At 56.8% G+C, this 21,125-nt stretch overlaps 1 protein-coding gene across 4 annotated transcripts; it reads left to right on the forward strand.

Moving 5' to 3' along the window:
* Nucleotides 1–498: 498 nt before the first annotated feature.
* On the forward strand, nucleotides 499–20,033 carry ICOSLG (inducible T cell costimulator ligand). 4 transcript variants are annotated; one of them, XM_055279867.2, is made up of 7 exons: nucleotides 499–796; nucleotides 3,120–3,160; nucleotides 4,390–4,740; nucleotides 6,033–6,323; nucleotides 10,202–10,366; nucleotides 11,578–11,613; nucleotides 18,640–20,033. In XM_055279867.2, the coding sequence occupies exons 1-7, from the start codon at nucleotides 783–785 to the stop codon at nucleotides 18,669–18,671; spliced, it is 930 nt and encodes a 309-aa protein (XP_055135842.1). In that variant the 5' UTR covers nucleotides 499–782; the 3' UTR covers nucleotides 18,672–20,033. The 4 variants fall into 4 exon arrangements, with proteins under 4 accessions (XP_055135842.1, XP_055135843.1, XP_063496582.1 ...); XM_055279868.2 differs by lacking the exon at nucleotides 18,640–20,033 and adding an exon at nucleotides 12,522–14,103; XM_063640512.1 differs by lacking the exons at nucleotides 4,390–4,740; nucleotides 18,640–20,033 and adding an exon at nucleotides 12,522–14,103.
* Nucleotides 20,034–21,125: the final 1,092 nt, after the last annotated feature.

A 21,125-nucleotide genomic window follows, 5' to 3' on the forward strand; every position in this document is an offset into this window, starting at 1 on the left:
TCAGAGCCAGTGTTATGCAAAAAGGCTGCGCCAGCGCCTTTCAGACCCCTCGAAGGCTAGGGGAGCAAGGCCAGGTGGGGGCGGGCTAGGGCTGGCCCAGAGGGTAGAGCCCGCCCACTTTCCCTCCCTCCTTCCATTCATGCACGCATTCATTCAATCATTCATTCCTCAGCAGTCGCTGAGCTCACTCGCCTAAGTCCTGGAGATCATCGGAGCGCAGCCGACCAGGGGCCTGGCGCTCTCCCAGCCTGGGGGCCTGGGTCCCCGGACTCCTCCTCGGGGAGGGCTGCAGGACCGGCGCATTGTGCGCGGCGCGGGGAACGGCCCTTGCCTCCCACGGTCCCCTCCCCCGCTGCGCCGGCACCCGCAGCACCCCTGGCCACCTTCCTCCGGGTACCCCCCACCCCTGAGCTTTCCGGGGCACCTACGGCGCCCAGGTCCGCGTCCAGGCTGACAGGCCGACCTGCCTCTGTCCCGCCTCCGGCCGACGGGCACACGCCTGGGCAGAGCTGAACTTTCCGGAGCCGCCGCGCAGCGCCCCGCCTCCTGCGTCCCGGGGCGGTCTCTGTCGCCAGAGGAGCCAGGCCGGGGTCGGGGCGGGGACAGGGCGGGGACACGGCTGCCTCCAGCACGCCGCGCGCTGGGCGCTCAGAGCCTCGGACGCGGCGGGAGCTCAGTTAGAGCCATCTCCCGCGCCCCGAGGTTGCTCCTCTCCGAAGTCTCCCGCGGCCCAAGTTCTCCGCGCCCCGAGGTCTCCGCGGCCCGAGGTCTCCGCCCGCACCATGAGGCTGGGCAGGTGAGCCGGGGAAGGAGCGGAGGCGCCGCGGTCAGGGGCGGGGTGGTTCGGCCCGCGCGTCCCCAGCTCGGCTCGGACGCGGGGCCTGCGGAGCTCGCCTGGAGGTGCCAGGCTGGCAGTGCGGGTCCGAGGAGCGGGCGGCGGAGGCGCCGGGGCGGCCGGCGGGGCGTGGACGGCAGCAGGCGGCGGGGCCTGGCACCGGGACCCACGGCAGGACGCGCAGCCGTGCGGGGGCGGGCTCGGGGGTGGGGTCCCTGCCAGGGAAGGAGGACCGCGAACGCTGGAAGGAGGGAGGGAAGGCAGGCGCACCCTGCACGCCGGGGCACGGGTGCTGCCCCTTCCACTCCCTGGCACTGCTGATTTCCTAGAAGAAGGGAGGAGGGAGGTGACCGGCCGAGCGCTCTCCAAGGCCAGCTGGTGCCCACGGTCTGCGGACACGCCCTCCCCCACACACGTGGGATTCCCCGCAGCCCGGCAGCCGATCCGCACTGGGGAAGGCTGTGGCTGCCTGAACCAGGAGTGACAGCTTCCTCCTGGATTTTTGCGAAAATATCCAAAATATACTCTTCGTAACCCACGTTGTAGGGTCCGCAGCCTGTGCTCCCCTGGGTGAACCTGTGAGGCTTCTGACCCCAGGGATGCCTCCTGCACAGCCCAGAGCTGGGCCACACCGGTGTCACACTCCCCAGTACCCCTCCCCATTAGAAGTATATGCAGTTATGATCCCGCCCTAGAGAGAAAGAATTTAAAAGTCCCGGAATGTCATAGCCCTCCCAAATGTCTTAGCCCTCCGCCACCCACACCTTCAAGTAGGTGGCCCTGTCTATGCTGGGTCTTGAGGCAAACTCCGGGTGGGGGTAGGTTAGATCTAGGGGTGCTGAGGGTCCAAGGAGAGGACACAGAGGCCGCTGGGTAGGCAGCACCCAGGGAGGGGACAAGCCAGAAACAGCCTGGAGCAGGCACCCCCCACCCCCGGCCCAGGAAGCCCCCAGATATCCTGAGGAGGCCTCTATCGACAGGACGGGCTTTGTGGGCTGGTGATGAATATGGGCACTGTGGGAGACAAATGGGGGCACAGAGGGGTTCTCACAGCTGTCGATTAGATGGTGGCTCTGGGGAGATGCTTGAAGGGGCTAAGGCTGGAGGCAGGGAGGTCCGGGTGGAGGCAGGGGACCTGCTGGAGGCCATCACAGCCATCTTGCCAGCCAGAACGGTGGCCCGAACAGGGGGAGTGGGAGAGAGAGGAAGGGCCACCTGCAGGCTTCAAGAGCCCCTGGTGGCCTGGGGCGGCCTTGGTGCATGTGTGCTCCCTTGGCACAGGCACACCTCCATGCAGACTCAGATGACAGCCATCGTGGGTGGGGCAGGGGTTTCTGTGGCTCCAGGGCTCAAGGACAGCCCACTGGGAGGTTCCCACAAGACCAACCTTTGACTTACAAAGCCCCCAAGCTTTCCCAGGCGGAGGCCACAGAGAAAAGGGATGAGCGTCTTCCAGATCTTGGAGGTACAGGGACATCAGAGGAGATACCCGTGCTCCGGGGGCTCCCACTTCCTGGGGAGCTGGCCCCAGAAACTGATGGTTTGGGGGGCTGGGGTAAGCACTGCTACCAAAGTTGTCCCGGCCACTAAGGGCCTCCACCTGGGGAAGGCATCCTGGGGGCTGGCGGGAAGAGGTGGTGAGCCTGTGGCGTGCAGGGTGCAAAGGCTCCCAGACCCAAGATGGCAGGGGCATTGGAGTCACGAGGGGAATTTGCTGCCCGAGGCAGGGGCACCAGCTGCAGCAGGATCTGAAACAGGAGGAGCTCAGGTTTGGTTTCAAAATGATCCACGTTCCCCACAGGGCTGTCCCGTCACTCACCTGACCCTGTCACGGGCACGCCTGATGTTCTCCGTCTCCCCAGCATTTTAAGTGACGCTCCTACTATAGGTGCCCTGAAAGCTTTTTTTTTTCTCTGATTTTCTACAATTTATTGGCATCTGTCCCCAGGAAGGCTAGACCAGCCTCGATGGCGTCCCTCGCTCCCCTTCATCCTCATGCCAGCATCACTGTGTTTCTAGGGATTTGTTACTGCGAGAGCTAGAGAGTGGCCAGAGGCTGCCAGCCCCTCAGACTTGCTGTGCTGGGCAGGGGGGTGGTGGTCCTGGCCCCGGACCCCGAATTCCCATGGAGAACAGAGGCAGGCAGGCTCCTGGCTCTGCCTTCACATTTCTGTGATGGGCCTAACTACCTCCTGCCCGTGGGAACCAGCCTGCTCCTGTTTGGAAGATGCAGGTAACTCCCCGGCGGCCCCGCCTCACCTGCCTTTCTGGTTGTTTTTTCCAGTCCCGGACTGCTCTTCCTGCTCTTCAGCAGCCTTCGAGCCGGTAAGTTCAGGGGGTGCTTTGCCATGGGGCGCCCGGCTCAGAGATGAGCTCTCCGGCTGCGTGGACTGCCGGCCGCAGGGCGCTGGAAGCAGCCTCACCAGGCTCCTTCTTGCTTCTCAAGTGGCCCTTTGGAGAAAGTTGGACCCTAAACCTAGGTTGCTGCACAGGATAGAAGCGTTTCCTTAAAGGAAACTCTGCAAACACTTCTGCAAACTCTGGAGTTCTTGTTTGATCCCGTGTTTGTTGCGGGCAGAATGCAGTTCCTCTGAGCCAGGGCTTCCTGGGTCCCCTGGTCTCCCTGTCCCAGGCAGCAGCCCTGCTGAGCCCTAAGAGCCACCAGCCTCTGGAAGAGCCAGGAATAAGGACGAGGCACCACAGCACAAACCCGAAACCTTGCCGAGCCTTCTAGCCCAGAGGGCTTTGGGGGCAGGGGACACACACAGATTTTCCTGCAGGTGCCAGGTGCAGTGGCTCACTCCTGTAATCCTACCACTTTGGGAGGCCAAGGCGGGTGGATCACCTGAGATCAGGAGTTCGAGACCAGCCTGGCCAACATAGTGAAGCCCCATCTCTACTAAAAATACAAAAAATTAGCTGGGCATGGTGGCGGGCACCTGTAATCCCAGCTACTTGGGAGGCTGAGGCAGGAGAATGGCGTGAACCCCAGAGTCAGGGGTTGCAGTGAGCCGAGATCACGCCATTGCACCCCAGCCTGGGTAACAGAGCAAGACTCCGTCTCAAAAAAAAGATTTTCCCACAGGCATTTACGTAGTTGCACAAACAGTACATTTATGTTACATTTATGACACCTTTCCTGATGCAAGTGAGCAGCAATATAATGTAATTGCTGAGAAATTGTTCTCCCTTAAATGCCTGAATTTTAAAGAACTTTTTATTTTGCATTAATTATAGACACCCGAGAAGTAGTAAAAATAGTGCTGAGTAACAAAAATAACACTGAGTGGCCAGGCCCCATCCAGCCGCTCCTCCCCATGGCAGCCCCTTACATAACGGGAGTGTGTCATCGAAGCCAAAGATTGACATGGACCTCACCATGAAATGTCTGCGTTTTTCAAGTTTGACTGCATTCCTACATGTGCCTTGTTAATAAATTCTGAGCCACCGTTGGGTGTTTGAGGCTTGAAACCCAAAGCCTGCCCCGTAGAGTAGCTTCAGGGCCTGGGCATCAGCCTCTGAAAACAGATTTTACACCTTTTGGGCCATTGCAGATACTCAGGAGAAGGAAGTCAGAGCGATGGTAGGCAGCGACGTGGAGCTCAGCTGCGCTTGCCCTGAAGGAAGCCGTTTTGATTTAAATGACGTTTACGTATATTGGCAAACCAGTGAGTCGAAAACCGTGGTGACCTACCACATCCCGCAGAACAGCTCCTTGGAAAACGTGGACAGCCGCTACCGGAACCGAGCCCTGATGTCACCAGCCGGCATGCGGCGGGGCGACTTCTCCCTGCGCTTGTTCAACGTCACCCCCCAGGACGAGCAGAAATTTCACTGCTTGGTGTTGAGCCAATCTCTGGGATTCCAGGAGGTTTTGAGCGTTGTGGTCACACTGCACGTGGCAGGTAGGACCGTCGGGGCGGAGAGAGCTGGGTCCATCCCAGACTCACATCGTGGAAAAGTGTTCACGAAACCCCCTCCCTGGCTCATTCACTGTTTCTTCCAGTGAAGAAAATTCTCATCTGTGTTATCAGGCTTCTGTCTAACTTCGAGGGAAACTAAACAGCTGAAAAATCCTTAGTGCATGACCTGCGGCTGCTTGGTTTCCTGGAAGGGCTCCTACCCTTGCTGTCTTTGCCTCTTGAGTTAGTTTTTGTTTTTGTTTTTGTTTTTTGAGATGGAGTCTCGCTCTGTCACCCAGGCTGCAGTGCAGTGGCACGATCTTGGCTCACCGCAACCCCTGCCTCCTGGGTTCAAGAAATTCTCCACAGCCTCCCAAGTAGCTGGGATTACAGGCACCCGCCACCACACCCAGCTAATTTTTGTATTTTTAGTAGAGACAGGGTTTCACCATGTTGACCAGGCTGGTCTCAAACTCCTGGCCTCGTGATCCGCCCGCCTCGGCCTCCCAAAGTGCTGGGATTACAGACGTGAGCCACCGCTCCTGGCCAGTTTGTTTTTTGAGACAGGGTCTCACTGTTGCCCAGGCTAGAGTGCAGCAGTGTGATCACACTGCAGCCTTGGCCTCCTGAGCTCAAGCAATTCTCCTGCCTCAGCCTCCTATCTGGGACTACAGGCACATGCCACCTCACCTGGCTAATTTTGATTATTTGTAGAAATGGGGTCTCACTATGTTGCCCAGGCTGGTCTCAAACTCCTGGACACAAGCGATCCTCCTGCCTCACCCTCCCAAAGTGCTGGGATTACAGGCATAAGCCACCACACCCAAACTAGAGTTTTAAAAGTGAAATTTGAAGGGAATGCCATAAAGCACTAAATGGGAACAAAATTTAAGAGAAAAATAAGAGGAAACCAAGGAGCTCTGGGCAGTTCATTGGGGAGAACAGCTGTGTCCATTTCAGATGGACTGTGAGCCCCTGCGTCAGCAGTGAGAATGACCAGATCCAAATGACGGGGTCCCGGCACAGCCGAAGGCCATGGAGTGGGGGGTCTGTGGGTGCCAGTCACTGCCCGACAGGCTCAGCGGTCCCTGGCTACTGGGACTGGCTTGGGGGATGACTCTTGGGCAGGACAGGGCGGAGCCTGCTGCTCAGACCACAGCCCTGGTCCTGGCCTGTCACCCATGTCGGGGCACAATGGGCCGCCTCCCGTCTGACCCAGCCTTGGCACCGTGTACTCTCTGTTTCTTGACCAGCAGGGCCTGGCATCTCTCACGACCTGTTTCCCTCCCCTGCAGCAAACTTCAGCGTGCCCGTCGTCAGTGCCCCCAACAGCCCCTCCCAGGATGAGCTCACCTTCACATGTACATCCATAAACGGCTACCCCAGGCCCAACGTGTACTGGATCAATAAGACGGACAACAGCCTGCTGGACCAGGCTCTGCAGAATGACACCGTCTTCTTGAACACACGGGGCCTGTACGACGTGGTCAGCGTGCTGAAGATCGCGTGGACCCCCAGCGTGAACATTGGCTGCTGCATAGAGAACGTGCTTCTGCAGCAGAACCTGACTGTCGGCAGCCAGACAGGTAAGGTCCCGGCGCCTGCGTGCTGAGCTGAGCCCGACAGTGGGGCCAGGGCTGGCTTGGGAGAGCCTCTGAGGCAGGAGACAAAAGTCCCTTCGACACGGCTCAGCACCCGAAAGGTGCTTGGAAGGGAGAGGAGGTGAGAGGCACGTGCCGCACGGTGAGAACCACCACGGTCTCCGGGAACAGGAATGGGCGCCGTGCCCAGTGCATATTGCTCCATTTTCTTCACCTGGGGTCAGCTTTCTTAAACTTACTTTACAGATGAGGGCTGAACTCTGAGGCTGGGTAACACTTCAGAAGCCGCAGGACTAGGCAGCAGCAGCCCAGGACAGAAGCCCACAGCTGTGCAGCCCCCACCCAAGCTCCCTGCCTCTTGGGTGTGTGTCCCCTGAGAAGACCGAAGTCCCCAGACACGGGAAGCCCACTGGGCACGGCTGCTGGCCCAGCCCCTCCCTGTGGAAAGGGTGCCCAGCCCCTCCCTGTGGAAAGGGTGCCCAGCTCCTCCCTGTGGAAGGGGTTCCTCTACAGGGACTCCTTTGTAGAGGACACAGGCCCTCCCCATTTGTGTCCCCAACTCCTGTGTCAGGATGAGAGGCAGAAGGTGGAGGCAGGAGATGATCAAGGAGGGGTCCTGGGTCCCTGCCGGCTGCAGGAAAGGGGCTGCCAGCAGGACTCACCGTGGCCCTGTGCAAAGCAAGAATGCAGGGCTCATTTTTTCGGAAGCATTAAGAATTCCAGACAGTGACCACAAGCATTGCACCTCCTGCCGGCCTTTCTGAGCTCAACCTCAGAAGCCTGCACAGGTCATACCCTCGAAGTCTGCCCTGGCCGCCAGGATCCCCGGCACAGCCGGACATTCTCCTTCTTGAAATCAGGGCTCAGCCCTTATGACTCAACATTCAGAGTCTGTGAGCTGCGTGCAGCAGGATGAGGGGCTGCTCCCAAAGCAGTCTCTGATAACTGCCTTCCAGCCAGCATATTCCCCGCGGAGCAGGCCAGGTGGCAGCAGAAGCTTCTCCCAGGGCTGTCGTCTCAACCCCGGCTACACAGTGGGGTCATCTGGGCAGCCTATGAAAGCCCCCATGCCCAGACCCATTGCACTGAAGCTCTGGGCTGGCACCTGGCATCGGCATAGTATCTGAAAGCTTCAGAGGTTCAAGGTTGAGCACCGTCCAGGTGGTTTCTCCAGGTGTGTTTGGAGACGCGCCGGGCATTCAGAACAACCTCCCAGGGGGATGCTGCTGCTTGTTTGCCGGTGAGGACGGCTCTCTGAAGGGCAAAGGCACTGCACACAGAGACCAGAGGCATTGGCAACTTTGTGCATCGCGGTGGAAAAGCAGAAGGGTGCAGCTGCCATGGGGAACGGTGTGGCAGTTCCTCGAAAAGCTAAGCGTGGAAGCACTGCAGGACCCAGCAGTTCTCTCCTAGGGATATAGCCAAGAGGATTCAAAACAGGGACTCAAACAAATGCCTGTCCATGAATGTTCATGGCAGCCGGAAGGTGGGAACCACCCAAGTGTTTCTCGTGGGTGGACCGATGCACCAAACGTGATCCATGCGTGCAGGGGAGAATTAGCCTGAAAAAGGAAGGAGGCAGCTGTCCTGATGCACGCTGTGGCGTGGAGAACCTCAAGGCCATTATGCGAGTGACAGAGCCAGACACCTGAGGACAAGCCTGTGGGACTCTGTTTATGCAAAGTGTCCAGAATAGGGCGAGCCACTGAGACACGAAGCAGACTAGAGGCTTCTGGGGCAGGAGGACAGCAATTCTCCTGCCTCAGCCTCCTGAGTCTCTGGGACTACAGGTGCATGCACCTCGCCTGGCTAATTTTTGATTATTTGTAGTGATGGGGCCTCACTATGTTGCCCAGGCTAGATTCAAACTCCTGGACACAAGTGATGCTTCTGCCTAGGCCTCCCAAAGTGCCGAGATTACAGGTGTGAGCCACCACGCCCAAGCTAGAGTTTTAAAAGTGAAATTTGAAGGCAGTGCTATAAAGCACTAAATGAGAACAAAATTTAAGAGAAAAATTAGAGGCCCCAGCTGTTCTGAGACCCCCTCATTTGGATCTGGTCCTTCTTGCTGCTAACACAGGCTCACAGTCCCTCTGAAAGGGACACGACCATTCTCCCCGATGAACTGCCCAGAAGGACAGCAGAGGACAGGGACGAGTGGGGAGTGACCGCTCATGGACACAAGGTTCCCTTTTGGGGGTTACAGGTCCTGGAATTAGGTGGTGGTTATGATGGCACTGGCACCCTGAATTGCTCACTTTAAAATGGTTCATTTTGGGCCAGGAGGGGTGGCTCACACCTGGTCCTAGCACTTTGGGAGGCTGAGGTGGGTGGATCATCTGAGGTCAGGAATTTGAGACCAGCCTAGACAACATGGCAAAACCCCGTCTCTACTAAAAATACAAAAATGAGCCAGGTGCGGTGGCATGTGCCTGTAATCCCAGCTATCCGGGAGGCTGAGGCAGGAGAATCGCTGGAACCTGGGAGGCAGAGGCTGCAGTGAGCCCAGACCACACCACTACACTCCAGAGTGGGCGACAGAGGAAGACTGTGTCTCAAGAAAAAAAATAAATAAATAAAGCATAAAGTGGCTCATTTCGGCTGGGCAAGGTGGTGCACACCTGTAGTTGCAGTTACTTAGGAGGCTGAGGCAAGAGGATCACTTGAGCCCTGAGACCAACCGGAGCAATATAATGAGATCTCATCTCTACAAAAAAAAAAAAAAAAATTAGCCAGGCCTGGTGGTGCACACCTGTAGTCCTGGCTACTTGGGAGGCCGAGGTGGGAGGACTGATTGAGCCTAGGAGGTCGAGGCTGCAGTGACCTATGATCACACCACTGCACTTCAGCCCGGGCAACAGAGCAAGACCCTGTCTCAAAAACTAAATAAATAAAATGAAATGGTTAATTTTATGTTATGTGGCTTTCACCTTGATTTTTTTTTTTTTTTTTTTTTTTTTTGAGACGGAATTCTGCTCTTGTTGCCCAGGCTGGAGTACAATGGCGCGATCTCGGCTCACCGCAACCTCTGCCTCCTGGGTTCAAGCGATTCTCCTGCCTCAGCCTCCCGAGTAGCTGGGATTACAGGCATGCACCACCACACCTGGCTAATTTTGTATTTTTGGTACAGACAAGGATTCTCCATGTTGGCCAGGTTTGTCTCAAACTCCCAACCCCAGGTGATCCACCCGCCTTGGCCTCTCAAAGTGCTGGGATTACAGGCGTGAGTCACCGCACCTGGCCTCACTTTGATTTTTAAAAATCCAGTAAGGGCCAGGTGCGGTGACTCACGTCTGTAATCCCAGCACTTTGGGAGGCCGAGGCAGGTGGATCACGAGGTCAGGAGATCGAGACCATCCTGGATAACACGGTGAAACCCCATCTCTACTAAAAATACAAAAAATTAGCTGGGCAAGGTGGTGGGCACCTGTTGTCCCACCTACTCGGGAGGCTGAGGCAGGAGAATGGCGTGAACCTGGGAGGCGGAGCTTGCAGTGAGCCAAGATCACACCTCTGTACTCCAGCCTGGGCGACAGAGCGAGACTCTGCCTCAAAAAAAAAGAAAAAAAAATCTAGTAAGAACCTGTGCTTCCCACCACACCCAGCCCTGTGCTCCCCTGGCTGTGGGTGGGGTTATCGCCTCTCCCAGGTAGGACGGGGAGGAACAAGATCTCTGCAGGAAACGAAGCCCCTCTGCAAGAGAAAACCCTCCTCTCATCAGCCTGGTGTTTTTAAAACCTCAAAATCATGTCAGGGAAGTTCTCTGGAATAAATACTTCCCTGCAACACTTTCTATTCAAGGATGAAAAAGACCCTTTTCCCCTAAGATCCTTTAAGTCCGGTTATTTTCTTCTTTCTTGTAGGAAATGACATCGGAGAGAGAGACAAGATCACGGAGAATCCAGTCAGTACCGGCGAGAAGCACGTGGCCACGTGGAGCATCCTGGCTGTCCCGTGCCTGCTTGTGGCCGTGGCGGTGGCCATAGTCTTGGTGCTCAGGGGCCGATGGCTCCAAGGCAGCTATGCAGGTAGAGACGGCCCCATATTGTGGATGTTAATGTTCGTTCTGTTGGTGTGAACGTTTGCCTGCTTTAACTTCCCTCACCGATACTGATTTAGCTTGAAACTTTGTGTGGTAGGCCGGGTGCGGTGGTTCACGCCTCTAATCCCAGCACTTTGGGAGGCAGAGGCGGGCGGATCACGAGGTCAGGGGATCAAGACCATCCTGGCTAACACAGTGAAACCCCGTCTCTACTAAACATACAAAAAATTAGCCAGGTGAGGTGGCGGGCGCCTGCAGTCCCAGCTACTCGGGAGGCTGAGGCAGGAGAATGGTGTGAACCCCAGGGGGCGGAGCCTGCAGAGAGCCGAGATCGCGCCACTGCACTCCAGCCTGGGCAACAGAGCAAGTGTCCGTCTCAAAAAAAAAAAAAAAAAAAAAGAAAATAAACTTTGTTGCGGTGGCACTAATATTCATGAGCCTTAGCAACCCGAACTCTCCCACAGAGCGATTTTGAAACCCAGCATCTGTGACATTCCTGACACTGCCAAGCCAGAAGGGCGCTGCGAGGTCTGCCCTGCAGGTCGGGTGGCCAGGATGGCTTCTGCATATAGAGGCCAGGGTGGTCAGTCATTTCCAGGGAAGCCGCTGAGGCTGCCTTGAGCACCCCTGTTCTGTGGGTCTGTGACTCTGGCCAGCTCTGCGACAGAGCCCGGAGGTCTGTGTTTCAGTCACGTAAGACACAGCAGCAGAACTCAGTGGCGCAGGAAGCCCTGAACGTTGGCTGCAGTGACAGTCCTGATGACGGGTGGGGGGGGCTCGTCCCAGAACCTCCCAAGGGTGACAGTCAATGGAGTGCAGGCGCAGTGGCCACGGAGTAGGGGCGGCTCCTGTGAGCTGCCCCTGGCTTTCCCATTTGTGGCCAATCTCAGTCATCCCAGAAACATCTTCCACGGCCATGATGCCACTGCCGGCCGGCTGGGCCGCGGAAGGGCCCCAGAGCCAGGTCACAGCATTTTGAGTGCTTCCCAGGCACTTACCCCTTTAAGAGGATCTTTCTCAAAAGCCATGTGGCCTGGGGAGCCCCTCATCTGTGAGTGCTTTCCCTGCCTGGAGCCGGGAGCCTTGGGGAGACTTCCAATAGGGGTGTTTAGGGGGCTGCTGAGAGCTCACGAACACCAGGGGCTTTAGGGACACCCCCCATTGCTGCTGCCCTGACCATTTTGGTTTGTCCCCCAGGTGTCTGGGCTGTGAGGCCGGAGCCAGAGCTCACTGGTGAGTTTGCCATGGGAAGCAGCAGGTTCTGGGGGGCCCAGGCGAGGCTTGGCTGCCAGCTGTCTTTCAGATTTTCAAAAAACTTTCAAAAGGCAAAAGTCCTTTGCCCTGAACAACTGTTGCTCCCAGAGATGCAGTGAAGCCCTGGATGGTGCGCACGGCATTTCCTGCAGCCTCCCCTTGGCATGGGATGGCATCCTGGTGTGCACTTTCTCACACTGCAATGGGATTTTCCCAACATGCACAGAAGCAGAGAGACGAGTGCTGGACCCCTGTGCTCCCCAGCGCCCAGCCGCCACCAGGGTGTCCAGAGCGGGTCCAGGCACCGCCAGCTTCTCTCTGCGGCAGCCACTCCTGCAGCTCTCGGGCGGCTCCCTGTCTCCTGGTGGAGGTTTTTGCCTCCCAGTTCCAGGAGCAACATAGATGTGGATTCCTGTCCAATTTGGGAAAAATGTCCACACACGGTCACCCACCTGGCAGGTGCCTCTGGCTGCAAGGGGCACTGAGCTTCGCAGGCAGGCCAGCCGGGCCCCCTGCCAGGGGCCAGGATCCCCTCTGAGCCCCCTTTGCCACCCATGAGAAGGGGTTCACCGGGGACAGTGGGCTCAGGGTGTGCGCAGCCACCACGCTGTGGTGTCACCTGTGGACCCCGGTGAGCTGATGGCCGACCGCAGAAACGCACTTCCAAGGCCAGGTCAGCCCATGCAGATGACGCAGGAACACGGCTTGCTGAAAACATGACCGGCCTGTTCCTATCAGAGCCAGTCGAAGCGCCCTGTATGGGCCGCTGTTTCTGAAGCTTTAAACCCTTTGTTTCCACTAAGCTGAGTCCTAAGAAAACCGACGTCTGCCTGCAGAATGGAAAGGTGTCCTTCATGTTCCTCTCTCTCCTTCCCTTCCCTTCCAAGGTCATGTTTGACCCAGAGCTCACTGCCCGGAGCGTGGACAGGGCTTCTGTGAGACGCCACCATGAGAGGCCAGGTGGCAGCTTGAGAATGGACTCTCAGACTGCAGGGGAACACTTGGGGCAGCCCCCAGAAGGACCACAGCTGGATCCCAGGGAGAACCTGCTGGCATTGGCTGTGATCCTGGAATGAAGCCCTTTCAAAAGCGTCATCCGCACCAAAGGCGAATGTCCCCAAGTGAGTGGGCTCCCTGCCGTCACTGCCAGTCACCCACAGGAAGGGACTGGTGATGGGCTGTCTCCACCCGGAGCGTGCAGGATTCAGCACCAGGCTCTTCCCAGTACCCCAGACCCACTGTGGGTCTTCCCGTGGGATGCGGGATCCTGAGACTGAAGGGTGTTTGGTTTAAAAAGAAGACTGGGCGTCTGCTCTTCCAGGACGGCCTCTGTGCTGCTGGGGTCATGCAAGGCTGTTTGCAGGGACACGGTCACAGGAGCTCTTCTGCCCTGGACGCTCCCAACTTGCCTCCCACCCGGAGGCCACAGGACCAACGCATGTGTGTGCCCACAAGTGTAGACAGCCGTCCACACTGAGGAGCCCCCGAAGTCCCCACTGGGCTTCAATGTCCTCTGCCACATTCCCTGGGAGGAACAATGTCCCTCGGCTGTTCTGGTGAAAAGTCGAGCCGCCGTTGGAAGAGGCATGGGTGGAGTTTGCCAGAAGAAAGGCGGTGCCAGGGCCTTGTTTGGCCAGCTGCAGAGGCTGCCAGGGCTCTTGGCTCTGCAGCGAGAAAGACACAGCCCAAGAGGGCTGGAGACACCCATGTCCAGCAGTCGCAGGCCTGGCAACACGGTCCCCAGAGTCCTGAGCAGCAGTCAGGTGCATGGAGAGGGTATCACCTGGTAGCCACGGTCCCCCTTCTCACCTCAGCAATGATCCCCAAAGTGAGAGGTGGCTCCCCCGGCCCCCACCACCCTCAGCAGCCCCACCCCACTCAACCCTGAGGGTCCCCAGGGTCCAGATGAAGACCTCCGACCCCAGCGCCAGGCTCCTCAGAGCCCAACAGTCCCAAGGGGGCAGGAGACGGGGTGGCCCAGTGCTGAGGGGTACAGCCCTGGGCCCTGACCAGCCCTGGCACCTGCCATGCTGGTGCCCAGAATGAATCAGCTGCTGACTGTCTCCAGAAGGGCTGGAAAGGATGCTGCCAGGTGACCCGGGGTGTACTTGCCCCAGGGAGATGGAGTAGACGGCCTGGCCTGGCCCTCGGGACACACTGTCTGCCCCAGGGCTATGGGCAAACGTCCCTCCTTGTTACTTCCCAGAGTCCCCTGACATTCCCAGGGTCAGCCAGGACCTGTTATAGCCTGGTCACTTGGAACTGACAGCTGTGAGAGGCCTGCACTTCTCAGACCCAGACTTAGAACAAAAGGAGGAGTGAGGACTCATGGTTACAATGAGGTTCCAGTACTTGTTACAAGAAATTGGTTTTCTACAAAAACAGTCCCTACCTGGGCCTTTAAGTGAATGTGGGATCCACTCCCGCTTTTAACATGAAAGCATTAGAAGATGTGTGGTGTCTATAAAAGAACAGTTGTCATCACCGGGCATTGATTGTCAGGGACAAGGAGCTGCTTGGGTGTGGAAAGTTGGGGCGTTGGAAAGTGGGGTGTGGTGCCCATCTGCAGTGACTGTGAAGTGACTCCAGGATGGACCTACGGGGGCACCCAGAGGTCCTAAGCCCCAGGACTGAGGGTCATGCATCACCGCTCAGGTGTCCCGGGAGGTGCCCTGGGCCCGGGGACCTCAGAGGCAGGACGGCGACACTAATGCAGGAGAGGGAGTCTGGCTCCAGCTTTTCCCATCGGAGGCGATTTTCCTTCACCGGGGGGGGGGTGGCAGGAAAGATGCAGGGGCCCCAAAAGCTTCTACCCCTCACGCCTGGGGCACGGGGGACACTTGGAGGCTGCTGTCACCACTGTGCGTCCAAGGCCATGCCGTCTGCGGGTCAGTGCCTGAGTCTCGCCTCCCTGCTGGTCCCCGAAGTCCCCTCAGAAGCCCTGCCTGTCATGTCAGCATTTGTGTGACCCACCCTGTAACGCCTGCCCCTCTCAGCCCGACATCAGCTTCCTCTTTCTCCCTTGCTGTAGACAGGCTGGATTCCAGTGTTGTGACAGTCATCTCCAGAAACCTGACTTAAGACAGTAAGATGCAAATCGTGCCTGTATCCTGAGGCTTCGGTGGGTGCAGGGCGTCTTGGGCACAGCCAGCTCAGCTGTCTGTGGTCTGAGCAGGAACAGGTGCCACTCCTGCTCGGGGGACCCTGCCCTACACCAGGCTGTTCTGTCCCCCTGGGGGACATGGGGCCAGGTCTGGAGGCATTTTGGGTCGTCACAGCTGGGGGCTGTTCCTTGGCTTCAGCGGGTGGAAGCCCCAGATGCTGTTCAACATCCTTCTGGACACGGGAGGCCCCGACACAGAGAAGCGTCCACTCGCAAGTCCACAGTCTGAGGTCTCCCCTCAGAGACCCTGCCCTCCACACCCACCTCCAGCCAAAGGTCCTGCCTGCCCCAGGGCTCAGGGGAACCTTGCCGGTCTGTGGAACAGGAGAGGGGACTCTCGCCAGCTGCACCACCCTGCACATAGTAGGTGTGCAGTAAACATCCACCAGGGAGGCTCCAGTCAAGCCTGACAGATGGGGTGGTCCATCCCTAGGGCAGGTGACAGAAGGGAAAAGGCTGCCTGCTGGCCCCCGAGCCAGGTAGCACATGTTTGTGCCTCAGTTTCCCCTCCTGTAAAGTGAGGCGCTGGATCCAGGTTCTGTCTACTGGGCTCTGCAGCTTGGACGCTCCTAAGACCAAGGGACCCACCCTGGGGAGGGCGGCTGTGGCTTTGGAATAGCTGTCCAGGCCTGGGTGCCTCCAAGAAGGCTGCCAAGCCCTGCCCGTGCTGCAGGGGTGCGGGGGTGAGGGGCACCTCTCTGCATCTCCTTGTCTTCAGTGGCCGGAGGTGAGGCCTGAGCTCAGGGGAGGGGCTTCTGCCACGAACCCCATGGCGGGGCACAGCACACTTTTCCCACGGAGGACCCCTGGGCCCCTGCATTGTCCCCAGTGGAGTGTGGGCTCACCTTGCAACAGCGACATCGAGAAGCTCCAGCTCCGGGACTGTGCAGACTCTTAACCAGGCAGGCCCAGGCCCTGGGGCACACAAAGGCGGGGCCTGCTCTCCCCAGCTGCCCCTGCCAATGGGGGCTGGACTGTCCTACCCTCCTCCCTTCTACCTCCCCACTGTCTTCCCTCTCCACTGTCACCACTGCCTCCCTCTTCCACTGTCCTCCAGGCACTGCCCTCCCTCCACCTTCCCCCACCCCCACCCCTCCCCATGCTGTCCCCAGGCTCCCCCCGCTCTCCCCCCTCCCCACTGTCCCCTTCCCACTCCCCATGCTGTCCCCAGGCTCCCTCCGCTCTCCCCCCTCCCCACTGTCCCCCTCCCCATGCTGTCCCCGACTCACCCCGTTCTCCCCCCTTCCCACTGTCCCCCTCCCACTCCCCATGCTGTCCCCAGGCTCCCCCCACATGGACTTGACAATGTCCTTCCATGGCTCGCCGGTCTGAGTTTCCATGATGGGCCGGGCCTGCAGCTTTGCTCCCCACCCCTGCCCAGGCTGCAGCTGTCCACGCAGGGAGCGAGCTCCAGCACCTGCGGAGTCCTTCTGTGGGGGCCTCTCTGTGCCGCAGCAGCCAGGGACCTCAGGTGCCCGTGCATGACACCACCGCTCCTTCTCATCCTCAGCCAGCCTCTCAGGATCAGGACTTGGTTTGGCAGCGTTAACCTTAGAGCCTGCGAGGGGCTTCCTCCCGGCGGGCCTGGCCGTAGCCTGGGGAGGCCGCAGCTCCAGACCCCCCTTCCTCTGGGCCTTCCAACCACCGCAGCTACAAGGGAGGGAAAATGGAGTCTTTGTTCTCTGGCTGGGCTGGGGTCTGGGGGAAGCCATGGGCATGAAGACTGTAGTATTCTTTGATGGAGAAGCGGCCACTCCTGGAGACCAGCGGCAAACACAGGAGCACAACGTGGAAGGTGCTCGTGTCGGCCCACACGGGTGATGGGGTCAGACTCAGGAGTCACCAGGGTCAGAGGGCCCAGGCACAGCAAGTCCTGCTCAGCCCCAGACACAATGCATTCCTGTTGCCCTTGCCCTCAGCCAGGCCCCACACAGGCCAGGGAGCACTGGCAAAGCTTGGCGACCCTCGGGGGCCAGCCTCCATGCAGGCTGAAGGTGGTCAGTGGCCCACCTTGGCCCAGGTAGAAAACTCATGGATTAAGATTTCATGCCCGACTCCAAAGGCAAGGGACTTTATTATTTAATTTTTTCTGAGCCAGAGTATCGCTCTGTCACCCAGGCTGGAGTGCAATCTCTGCTCACTGCAACATCTGGGCTCAAGCAATTCTCCTGCCTCAGCCTCCCGAGTAGCTGGGATTACAGGTGTGCGACACCATGCCCAGCTAATTTTTGTATTTTTAGTAGAGACCGGGTTTCACCATGTTGGTCAGGCTGGTTTCAAACTCCTGACCTCAAATGATCTGCCCACCTCAACCTCCCAAAGTGCTGGGATTACAGGCGTGAGCCACCGCACCTGGCTACCAAACACTTTAGAGTCACAGGTTAGTTTTTTCTTTCTTCTTCTTTTTTTTTTTTTTTGGTGGAAGTGTGGGGGGAGTTAAAAAAAAAAACAAAATAAACAGGCCAGGTGCGGTGGCTCATGCCTGTAATCCCAGCACTTTAGGAGGCCTAGGTGGGTGGATCACGAGATCAGGAGTTCAAGACCAGCCTGGCCAAGATGGTAAAACCCCGTCTCTACTAAAAATACAAAAGTTGGCCGGGCACGGTGGCTCACACCTGTAATCTCAGCACTTTGGGAGGCTGAGGTGGGCAGATCACCTGAGGTCAGGAGTTCAAGACCAGCCTGACCAACATGGAGAAACCCCATCTCTACTAACAATACAAAATTAGCTGGGTGCGCCGGGCGCGGTGGCTCACGCTTGTAATCCCAGCACTTTGGGAGGCCGAGGCGGGCGGATCACGAGGTCAGGAGATCGAGACCACTGTGAAACCCCGTCTCTACTAAAAATACAAAAAAATTAGCCGGGCATGGTGGCGGGCGCCTGTAGTCCCAGCTACTCGGAGAGGCTGAGGCAGGAGAATGGCGTGAACCCGGGAGGTGGAGTTTGCAGTGAGCCGAGATCGCGCCACTGCACTCCAGCCTGGGTGACAGAGCGAGACTCCATCTCAAAAAAAAAAAAAAAAAAAAAAAAAAAAAATTAGCTGGGTGCAGTGGTGCATGCCTGTAATCTCAGCTACTCAGGAGGCTGAGGCAGGAGAATCGCTTGAACCCGGGAGGCAGAGGTTGCAGTTAGCCGAGATTGCACCACTGCACTCCAGCCTGGGTGACAGAGCGAGAGTCCGTCTCAAAAAAAAAAAAAGATTTGATACATTGTAATACCTCAAATACTTGTAAGTGAAGCACCCCCGTTCCCATACAGCTGCCACACTCAGAGGCTTCTGTAACCTGCCTGCTCCCAGCATTCTATTTAGGGTCTGGTATGTCCAGAATCTGCAGACACAGCAATTCCTTCCTGCAGCAGCAGTGCGCCTTGTGGAAGGGGTACCATAACCAGGCCATACTGCGAGCTCACACGTGATGACTGAGGCTTCTTCACACAGCAGGGCTCTGGATGTGATACCCAGGGCACACGTGTTTGCACAAGCACAGGCCACACAAGTTATCACATGCTCAGCCCCATAAGCCGTGCTGGACAGGCATGGTCGTTTGCACTCAGGATCCTGTTGAGAACAGCAACCAACTCACCACCCTGGCATCATGAGCCTTGCCACACAGGGGCTCTGGTGGCTTTGGTGGCCTGGGCTGTGGCTTTGCTGCCAGCCACCCTGAGTGAAGATCCGGGTTCTCTGGGTGCTACTCAGCTGCTGTGTGGGGAGCTGGCCTCTGGGGTGACGAGGGCCTTTCCCAACCCGCCCTCAGCCCTTGGACAGCCAGGATCACCCGGGGCTGTCTGCACACAGGCTTCTCAGGGGAGTTCTCAGCTTGTACCCATATCTCCCCAGAATCCTGGAACCTGCTCCTTTTGCTCTTGTGACTGACCGTGTTCTCTATGCACCTTCCAATAAAACCTCTTCATTTGAAAGGAAAAAAAGTCTGCATCATCTGTTTAGGAAGGAAGAGACTTCATGTTGCAATTTTTTTTTTTTTTTAAATAAAAATAATCTCAGCCTGGGCAACATGGTGAGACCCCATCTCTGTAAAACATTTAAAAAAAATTAGCCGGGTATGTTGGTGCACACTTGTAGTCCCAGCTACTCAGGAGGCTGAAGGGGGAGAATCAATTGACCCTGAGAAGTCAAAGGTGCGGTGAGCTATGACTGTGCCACTGTCCTCCAGCCTGGACAACAGAGTGAGATGCCATCTCAATAAATAAATAAATAAAGGACTCTGAAGGCCTTTTTACCATGGTTCACTCTAAGTATTTTTGCTCTAAGGTGTGCTTCCATACATAACTTTCATTATGTCCATTAGGGCCCATAACTATAAAAATCCACAATTAAGTCATATTTTATATACTAATTTGTCAGCCGGGCATGGTGGCTCACACCTACAATCCCAGCACTTTGGGAAGCCAAGACGGGAGGATCGCTTGAGCCTAGGAGTTTGAGACCAGCTTGGGCAACATTGTGAAACCCTCTCTCTACAAAAAATACAAAAATTAGCTGGTTGTGGCGGCGTGTGCCTGTAATCCCAGCTACTCAGGAAGCTAAGGTGGGAGGATTAGCTGAGCCCAGGGAGGTCGAGGCTGCAGTGAGCCATGGTCGTGCCACTGCACTCTAGCCTGGGTGACAGAGCGAGGCCCTATCTCAAAAAAACAAAATAAATAAATTAAAATTAAAAATAGGCCGGTGCGGTGGCTCACGCCTGTAATCCCAGTGCTTTGGGAGGCTGAGGCGGGCAGATCATGAGATCAGGAGATCAAGACCATCCTGGCTAACATGGTGAAACCCTGTGTCTACTAAAAATACAAAAAATTAGCCAGGCGTGGTGGCAGGCACCTGTAATCCAAGCTACTCAGGAGGCTGAGGCAGGAGAATTGCTTAAAACCGGGAGACAAAGGTTGCAATGAGCTGAGATCACACCACTTGCACTCCAGCCTGGGCGACAGAGGGAGACTCTGTCTCAACAACAAAAAAGTCAAGATAACATTTTTCTTAGGTATTCCACTAATTTAGGTATTTAAAAATAACACCCTATGGATGGATAAATCCAGATAATTACTAAATAGAGATTGGATATTGTCAAACATTATTGTTCAAATAATCTTTCATTTCTGCCAAGAAATCCTTTTGAGTAATTTGTGTTTGATCAAATTGCTTTCAACCAAATCATCTATATTTTTTTCTTCTTTTACACATTACCCATATCCCTTTTTCCTGAACCCAGAATTCAATCACTTTGACCCTCTCTGCCTCTCATTCTCTCAAGCCACCCACAGGTGACAATCTTCACTTTAATTTGTCCTCTGCAGGGACTGACAGGAAATGGGAAAAACCTGGCCAGGTAAGCAGGCAGGGAGGCCAGGCTGGGGTCAGGTGTGGGGGGTCAACCACTGAGGTCAGGAGCCCTGCAGGCAGCAAGCCACCATGGCTTGGGAGGGATGGTTTAGAAAGTATCAACAAAGGCTGCAAACAGTGGCTCACGCCTGTAATTCCAGCACTTTGGGAGGCTGAGGCGGGTGGATCACCTGAGATCAGGCGTTCAAGACCAGCCTGGCCAATATGGCAAAACCCCATCTCTACAAAACTACAAAAAAGTTAGCCGGGCATGATGGTGGGTGCCTGTCATCCCAGCTACTTGGGAGGCTGAGGCGGGAGAATCACTTAAACCCAGGAGGCGGAGATTGCAGTGCAGTGCAGTGGCTGAGATCGCGCCACTAGCCTGGGCGACAGAGCAAGATTCCATCTAAAAAAAAAAAAAAGTATCAGTGATGAAATTACCGATGATGGGGTAACCCCAGGAACCTCTCTGCCTCCACCGTAAAGAAGCATCAAGCAGAACCCGGCTGTGTGCAGGGCAGTCACACGCCTTCAGAAGAGCCCAGGTCTGGGCACAGCTGCCCGCTCAGGCCAGAGGGAGGCCTGCCATGCCCCAGGAAGGCACTGGCTTGGAATTTTTCTTCATTGTGAAGAATCATGATGATGAATTAGAATTAGTGAGTTTGGCACGAATGAGGTGCTTCCTCCGGGACGTTGCTGGAGGGCGCTGCTATAGCTGGCATCCCGGCCTGGAGGCACTTCCCCTCTCATTCTTCTCAGGAGTAAGTCCTGGCTGAGACCTGCTCCCAGGGCAGGACTCTGGGCTTCAGGAGCGTGGTCCTGAGCCGCAGGGGCATGATGGCTGGTCTGCAACAGGCTTCACACCCTGTGAACGTGTGGACGCTCCAGAGCCCTGGAATTTCAGCAACGTCAGCCAACGGCCACAGGGACAACCACGGTAAAGCCAGCCTGCCAGGAGAAAAGTAACAGACCAAGCTAAAATCACCTCC

The sequence above is a fragment of the Symphalangus syndactylus genome, chromosome 5 (assembly GCF_028878055.3).
Source record: "Symphalangus syndactylus isolate Jambi chromosome 5, NHGRI_mSymSyn1-v2.1_pri, whole genome shotgun sequence".
Classification (NCBI taxonomy): domain Eukaryota; kingdom Metazoa; phylum Chordata; class Mammalia; order Primates; family Hylobatidae; genus Symphalangus; species Symphalangus syndactylus.